General features: G+C 47.7%; 1 protein-coding gene across 2 annotated transcripts; it reads left to right on the top strand.

Annotated features, from left to right (window-relative positions):
• The first annotated feature begins 10 nt into the window (after positions 1-10).
• Positions 11-7,753, top strand: wdr44 (WD repeat domain 44). Of its 2 annotated transcripts, none has more exons than XM_047020878.1 (20): positions 11-644; positions 1,068-1,101; positions 1,387-1,464; positions 1,654-2,287; positions 2,626-2,768; positions 2,852-2,947; positions 3,093-3,229; positions 3,911-3,994; positions 4,118-4,224; positions 4,328-4,479; positions 4,621-4,759; positions 4,900-4,964; positions 5,155-5,271; positions 5,376-5,498; positions 5,686-5,877; positions 6,021-6,122; positions 6,212-6,327; positions 6,439-6,566; positions 6,678-6,812; positions 6,941-7,753. In XM_047020878.1, the coding sequence occupies exons 1-20, from the start codon at positions 568-570 to the stop codon at positions 7,027-7,029; spliced, it is 2,748 nt and encodes a 915-aa protein (XP_046876834.1). In that variant the 5' UTR covers positions 11-567; the 3' UTR covers positions 7,030-7,753. The 2 variants fall into 2 exon arrangements, with proteins under 2 accessions (XP_046876834.1, XP_046876833.1); XM_047020877.1 differs by having other exon boundaries at positions 4,900-4,973.
• The last annotated feature ends 57 nt before the right edge of the window (positions 7,754-7,810 follow it).

The raw sequence follows: 7,810 nt of genomic DNA, 5'->3' as shown, positions 1-7,810 counted from the left end.
GCCTACAATTCTATGGACGAAGAAGAGCCAGCGATAAGCTGTCAACTCAACTCTCGCGTAGTTCTAACAAGCTAAAACAAGTAGGTTTAGCTCTAGCTAGCTAGGCTACGTTCACAAGCTAAGCCACAGCCCAAGCACCAGCAGAGATGCTAAACTTGCTAATATGTTCTGATTATTTGTCCTTTGTCTCTACATTTGGATTTGTTGCGGACCTCTCAATATAATATTTTGGTTATGGGCATCCGTTATAAACAGAGAGTACAGTGTCAAGTAGCAAGTTTAAATTATTTCAAACAACTTTGTTGTGGTGGTACTGGATCCAGATAGCTTGCTACCTTACGTAGCATAGCCAGCTAGCGCTTTGCTGCTTCTGAGTATAGTCTAGCCATAGATTGCAGTTTGTGGTACACACTTTAATTGTTGTATGTAGCTTCTCAGTACTCAGTCAGATCAGACGATTTCAAGATTTTTGAATCAGACCCAGACAGGCCGTTGCTTTTCAAATTGCATGTATCCAATTAGCTAGCTGTCAAGCTAGCTTGTATTGTAGAATAGAAAATTGCTAGTATGGCGTCAGATACAAGTGATACAGAAGAATTCTACGATGCACCCGAAGACGTACATTTCACCCCATCTCCCAAAGTGTAAGTAGCTGGCGAATTTGAGCATAATCTGTGTGATATTCTAACGATAACGTTGTCATTTTTGTGTTTTGTTAACGGTATTTGCTGTGATTAACAACATATGTTAGCTTGCAGGCTAGTACTTCCTGTATTAGCAAACCTTATTTGTCAACACTAATCGACCCCCTATCCTAGTAGTGAAGTAGAAGTGCAAATAAACCGCTTATGTAACTTGTCTTGTAAAACGAGTATGGTTATTCTATTTTACATTATGCCTGTGAGTTAACGTCATAGCACAGGCAGGCAAGTGTAAACAGGCAATTCGAGTCCTTTAATTAATTTGTAACGTGCACCTAATTTAAAGATTACAATTATGCCGGAACACAACATTTGCATTTTGTCTGAGAGTGCTATGGTGACTAAATGACTGCCTTAAATGTTTAGGTCTCCTGCAAAGTTTGTCCTTCCCTCAATCAAGGTATGTCATTCTTTGTACTGACAGCATGCTCTACTCCATATCCAGGTTTTGCATGACTAAAGTGAAAAGTGATGCTTTTTTAGTTTAATCATTAATTAAGATTGCCATTTGGAGTTTTATTGAGGTTAAAGTTAAGAAAAAACACAGCTCTACTTATAGTTGTTTTCGTTCTTGTGAGAGGCCTATTCAATGTCCAGAACAGGGTAGCAAGTTTATCAATATATTAATATGAAGGCTGCAGTACATATATGAATTCATTTTAAGTCTTTCTGCACCTGTTTAAAGGGCCAGGTAGAAAATCCACCACAGGATGCAACTGTTGGGCCTGTCCCACCCGAGACAAGTCAGGATGATTCCCTTCAGGTACCTATCCCCTTTTCTTACTGTCTAATCCACATTCTCACACAGCCTTGGGATCTTGGTACAGTGAATAGTAATGTGATAATAATTTCCTTTTTTTATTGTAAATTCTTTACTGTCATTTTTATTCCATTAACGACATTGAAAGAAGTATAAGGATATACCCTGTTGTTGATCATCTATTTCTCCTAGATCATCGACAGTATTATTGAGGAAAGCCAAAAGGAGAGTGGTGCAGGGGAGGTTCTGTTGTTGGGCGAGAAAGATGTTGACACAAGCCCAGAGTCAGAGCTGAGGAATGCAAGCGCAGCCGTCGTGATGCCTCAACCTCCCGTGGAACCTCAGATGGTTGCCGTGGAGCCAGACTGTGCTGCTGTGGAACCTCCGCCTGCAGGGAGGAGCCTTGAACAGCCACAGGAAGAGGCAGAGCTGCAGGGGGCCTGCTCCATGACTGTCCCAGTGAGCTCAGCGTCTGGGTCACAGGAGCACGCCCAGCCTCCAGACATTACTAGTGCCCTGGGCCAGAATCAGCCAGAACTACCAGACCTGCCAGACCTTCCCCGGGTGGCTGCAGATGGAGACAGGGAGCACAGACCGGCAGACATCCTGGACCACAAACCAGCCGAGTCAGACCACTCTGGACCATCCAAACCCCCCCGGCAGTTCACTGTTGAACCTGACATTGTGGCCAGCACCAAGAAGCCCCCACCTTCACGCCCGCCCCCTCCCGGCGGAGCTCCTCCTCCGAGGCCCCCTCCCCCATCCCGCCCGGCACTGCCACCCAGCAAGAAGTCCCAGGAGGCTATGAGGCCAAGCGGTCTTGAAGGTAAGTAACAGAGTGTGTTTGACTACAGCAGCACAAAAGCACAAAGTCAAGTGTACACAAGCTGATAAGTGCATATGTGTTTGAAATGTTCTTTTGGGGTCTGGACACTTCCGTAGAACATGTGGCTGGACACAAAGACACATTCCATGTGGCCACTAAGCACGTTTACCCCCACATCAGTAGATTCTTTTTATACCAGTGTTATACTGTATTTGACCTATGCACTTGTTGTAAAGCTTTTTCTTGTCGTTTTGGATGAAAGCGTCTGCTAAATGACTAAATGTAAATGTAATACTAGTTTATTAACAGTCAGTTAACCTTTGCCCTCTGCTTGCCAGTGTGTGTGGCTGAGCCAGTTGAAGCGATGGAGCCGCTGGGTCTGGTGTCTCCCAGCAGTACCGTGAGGAGCATCACCAAGGACCTGCAGCACTCTCTGGACCTGGCCAGTGCCACCAGTGGGGACAAGGTGGTGACAGCACAGGTCAGTGAGACACACCATTCACAACCACTGGCTGGCCTAGAAAGTAAAAAAAAAAAAAAGTTCTAACGTTTTTTTCCCTGCAGGAGAACGAGGACGGGGCGGCTTCTTCATCCAGTGGGGGGGACACTCCTGGTCCCCAACGCCCACGATCCGACTCTGGTAGAGAGCTGACTGATGAGGTAAAGAGCCCTGGATGATTCTCCCCCACCCATCTACCCATGAGCTACTCTGAAGACATTTCCACCGTTACTATCACACCATGTCATTCTGGGGAATGTAGACCTTTAACCTTGTCCTGTTTGGGTGTCCGGGGACGTCTAACAGGAGATCCTGGCGAGTGTGATGATCAAGAATCTGGACACTGGAGAGGAGATCCCTCTGATCCAGGCGGAAGAGAAGCTACCCACAGGAATCAACCCTCTCACCCTTCACATTATGAGGAGGACTAAGGAGTACATCACGTGAGAAACTCTCATTACCTCCCGTCTTAATGGGTCTCCAAATATATTATTCATGTGTTTCAATCACATTTATTATTAATTCCACAGTACAGCAGTCCCTTGCCTGTTCATTTGAACAACTGTGAGTAAAGTATAGAATAGGATGTGCAGAATTCACTAAACACGTAGATACACATAGATACATCACCAGCATCACTGTATTGCTTTATAAATGGCTGTAATATACGGGGGGGGGACCACTTTCCTCAGATCTCCAGGGAAACCGGTTCCCCCTGTGTTCTCAGTGTAAAAGACTGGTGTCCAGATGAAACTTGTAATACATCATGAGTTTTGTAGAAAATATGTTTCAAACCTTTTAGAAAACCTTTTTTAATACAGCCACACCAAGAATTGTGTCAGCCCTATCACAAAACAAGAAAGAAAATGGTGTATTGTGTATGTATTAATATTGTAATTCAGACATTGATTTGAGCCCCACGACTGGGTGGATTACTTAAAAAGTGTTACAAATTACCTAGACCCATGTCAGAATGTAAACATTTTGTTCTGTTCAGTTTGGGACGGTTAATTTTGCACTTCGGGGCGGTACTGGGACAGTGAGGGAAAAAAAAGTTAGTTGTGAGGCCTGTTTGGAACATCTTCCTGAGTCATTTTGTGTCTTTGTGTTGTTGTCCCTCTCAGCAATGACGCAGCACAGTCAGATGACGATGACAAGTCCCAGCCTCCGCTCACAGACACCGACGGGGGCAAGTTAAAGCAGAAGACGTAAGATTTGGAGTGTTAAGTTGTTAAGTTAAGTTCTCTCTCTAATGAAAAGTGAGTCGTAGTTTTATCCAATCTCATCCGGCTCTTTCCACCCCCCCCCCCTCCCTCCCTTCCCTCCTCCAGTACACAACTGAAGAAGTTTCTGGGCAAGTCTGTGAAGAGGGCCAAGCACCTGGCGGAGGAGTATGGGGAGAAGGCAGTCAACAAGGTGAAGAGTGTCCGCGATGAAGGTAGGTGAACACTCCAAGGCTGCATTCTCAAGTCTCTGTTCGTCGCCGTTGTTGCTGTTGTTGGCTGTTCTGTGGACTGTGACTCACCACAGGCTTGTTTCAGTCTTTCACACAGACCAAGACGACCCCTCCTCCAGCGATGACGAGGGCATGCCCTACACCAGACCTGCCAAGTTTAAGGCAGCCCACAGCTTCAAGGGCCCCTTTGACTTTGACCAGGTCAAGGTGGTCCAGGATCTGAGTGGAGAGCACATGGTGAGGAGACATGGTGTCTGGGTTAGCAGATGTTTACTGTGGACAACAGGCCACAAGGATGCCTGATGTTTGTTTCCTCGTGAATGTGAGGCTGTGTGTGTATGAACCCCAGTATACCCACCACCTCTCCCCTGCACGCAGGGTGCAGTGTGGACCATGAAGTTCTCCCACTGTGGCAGGCTGCTGGCCACAGCGGGCCAAGATAACGTGGTACGAATCTGGGTTCTGAAAAATGCCTTTGACTACTTCAACAACATGAGGATCAAGTACAACACGGAAGGTAAATCCCGTTCCTTTCCGTTCATCCAAAGCTTGAGCTCTTTTGAGTTGTTGCGTCGTGCCTGCCGTTGACGTCAGTAGGAAAGCATGTTCAGCAGGGTTTTTTTAACAGGGCACCTCCCCCTGTTCTGTCCCTCCCAGGTCGTGTGTCGCCCTCTCCCTCTCAGGAAAGCTTGTGCTCCACCAAGTCCGACACAGATGGTGGGGTGAGTCAGGTTAGGACAAGTCTCTATGCTTCCAGAGGTTCAGCAGAGGTTCATCTGTGCAACCTGCAGACGCGGAGTTACACAGGCCCTTTGTTCGTCGATGAGGGCTCGGCTGGGAATGTTTTTTTTTTTTTCACCCAAGTGTGTTCGGCCGGTTAAAACCTTGTGGGGTGCGTTGTGTGTTTTCTAGATGAGCAGTGTTCCAGAGGACCCTGACACCGAGGACAGGAATGCCCCCTTCCGCCAAGTCCCCTTCTGCAAGTACAAAGGTCACACGGCTGACCTGCTGGACCTGTCTTGGTCAAAGGTCAGAGTTCACGGCACCCCCCTCCCACCCTCATCCTCCCCTTCCTCATTCGCTCACGCACACAGGTCCTCATGTTTTCCCCGTATTGTTTCCTGTGATTCCAGAACTACTTCCTGCTCTCTTCGTCCATGGACAAGACGGTTCGACTGTGGCACATATCCAGGAGAGAGTGTCTATGCTGCTTCCAGCACATTGACTTTGTCACAGCCATCGCCTTCCATCCCAGGGTAAGGGCCTTGTATGGCTCTGCCACTCAACAAAGACGTGTCTCCTTATGTTTATGCAGCTTGTCTACAAATGCTTTTATATTACGTATAAACGTATACAAAATAAGTTCAATGTTATCTTATGTCCCTTGTTGATTTGATTTGTACGTCATCTCTGTTTGACTTGTAAATGTGTGGCCTGGTGCAGGATGACAGGTACTTTCTGAGCGGCTCTCTGGATGGGAAGCTGCGTCTCTGGAACATTCCAGACAAGAAGGTGGCGCTGTGGAACGAGGTGGACGGCCAGACGCGCCTCATCACTGCTGCCAACTTCTGCCAAAACGGGAAGTATGCAGTCATCGGGACCTACGACGGCCGCTGCATCTTCTACGACACAGAGGTACCCTAGCACCGCCCCCGGTCCACCGCTCTGCTGTTTCCAGGTGCTGCAGAAGGACTCCAAGCGGAGGTTTAAACTGGTCTTGACTTCCGCGAGCGCCATTCATTCGGGGTGACCATTTGTTTTGTGTGTTTCTTTCCCAGCGCCTGAAGTACCACACCCAGATTCACGTCCGGTCCACCAGAGGACGAAACCGAGTCGGACGCAAAATCACCGGCATAGAACCTCTTCCTGGAGAGAACAAGGTGTGGCCTCTCCCCCCCCCCCCCCCTGTCCTCCACCAAACACGGCTCTTAAACCCCACAGTTGGTGAAGAATTCTTCTTATCCTGCAGATTTTGGTGACATCGAATGACTCCAGGATCCGCCTGTATGACCTGAGGGACCTGTCTCTGTCCATGAAGTACAAGGGCTACGTCAACAGCAGCAGTCAGATCAAGGCCAGCTTCAGGTGGGAACAGTTTCTTCTCCACTCAGGTCATGGGTGTCACCCAGAGTGAGTGTTCACCAGGGCTGATGATCTCTCTCTCTCTCTCTCTTTTTCTCTCTTTTTCTCCTGCAGCCACGACTACTCCTTCATTGTGAGCGGTTCAGAGGACAAGTACGTGTACATCTGGAGCACCTACCACGACCTGAGCAAGTTCACCTCAGTACGGCGAGACCGAAACGACTTCTGGGAGGGCATTAAAGGTAATTGGATAGCGTTCGGCTGGCTCGCACTGAGGATACCTGATCCCATCTCAGTTCCCCACCCCTTCATCCCTCTCTCTCTCTCTCTCTCTCTCTCTCTGTTTTTTTCAGCCCACAATGCAGTTGTCACATCAGCCATCTTTGCACCCCACCCTGGCCTGATCGTTCCGCAGGAGGCCGGGGCAGAAAAGCCCGATGCCGAGTGCAAGAGCCTGGACTCCACAGACTCCGAGACCATTCCCTCAGGTAGGGTGGATAGATCCATCACTTCCTCCTCAAGACTATTCATATATTCACTGTGCTGTAATCAAGAGAATAGAAAGTCGGATCAGTCTTCCGGAATGACCCTGGTTTCTCCCCCTCTCCTTCCTCAGGAGCCTTGAAGACGGATCACACTGAGGTCCTACTCTCTGCGGACTTCACCGGCGCCATCAAAGTCTTCATCAACGTCAAGAAGTACTGAGCTCTTAAAAGGCCACGTCAAGGCATAGCCTGGAGCCGGAACTCCCATATGGACCCTGTCAGTACGTTAGTGTGTGTGTGTACAGTGAAGCCCCACCATGGACGCAGAGCTACCTGCTGCCAGCACTTCGAAACGAGCGTCCCTCTACCGGTGAGTGCTCTTGGAGGATAGATCGCCTGTCATCCTCAAGAGAACAGTGACCCAGCGTAAAGGAACATGTCAAGGAGGACGTATATGGGGGGGGGGGGGGGGGATTATGGAAGAGGACTGTAAATGGAAGAAGCAACTCATTGATATCCTGTCATTGCCTTTGTTTTTATGTTTTTTTTTATTTTTTTACATGAATACTTGTGCACCTGGTTCCCTTTGTAGCACAGGTGGTTAGATGGGAGCTGTAAAGCATTGCCTATGTGTCACTGGTGCAGAACATGAATCTTAACCAATAAGCAGGATGAGGTGGATGATTGAAAGACACTGAGCCGTCTGTGTGCAAAGGGCACGCTGTATTTGCACCGCAAAAGCTCACTGCTTTTCTAGACGCCCTTCTCAGCAATCCTTGACGCAAAACATGACACTGTAATAATTGTTCAACGGTTAGCACTCAAATTACTTGTTAGAAATTGTTTTTCATTTCTTTGTTGGTGTTTGGTATGAAAATAAATGGAACCACTGATTTTAACATTTTGATTCACTTAACAGTAATAAAGTAAAAGAAAAACCAGTGTTATATTGCATGAAATGCTCTTGATTCCCTGTTATGAGTTCCAAGCTGACATGAAAG

The sequence above is a fragment of the Hypomesus transpacificus genome, chromosome 5, assembly GCF_021917145.1.
Source record: "Hypomesus transpacificus isolate Combined female chromosome 5, fHypTra1, whole genome shotgun sequence".
Lineage (NCBI taxonomy): Eukaryota > Metazoa > Chordata > Actinopteri > Osmeriformes > Osmeridae > Hypomesus > Hypomesus transpacificus.
This window is presented reverse-complemented; position numbering and strand designations above follow the sequence as displayed.

Excerpts from the sequence above, each read along its gene's own strand:
- wdr44 (XM_047020877.1), top strand. The coding sequence starts at position 568 with ATGGCGTCAGATACAAGTGATACAGAAGAATTCTACGATGCACCCGAA. Across the intron at positions 2,948-3,092 it reads GTAGAGAGCTGACTGATGAG|GAGATCCTGGCGAGTGTGAT; the intron begins GTAAAGAGCCCT and ends GACGTCTAACAG. Across the intron at positions 5,499-5,685 it reads CCATCGCCTTCCATCCCAGG|GATGACAGGTACTTTCTGAG; the intron begins GTAAGGGCCTTG and ends GGCCTGGTGCAG.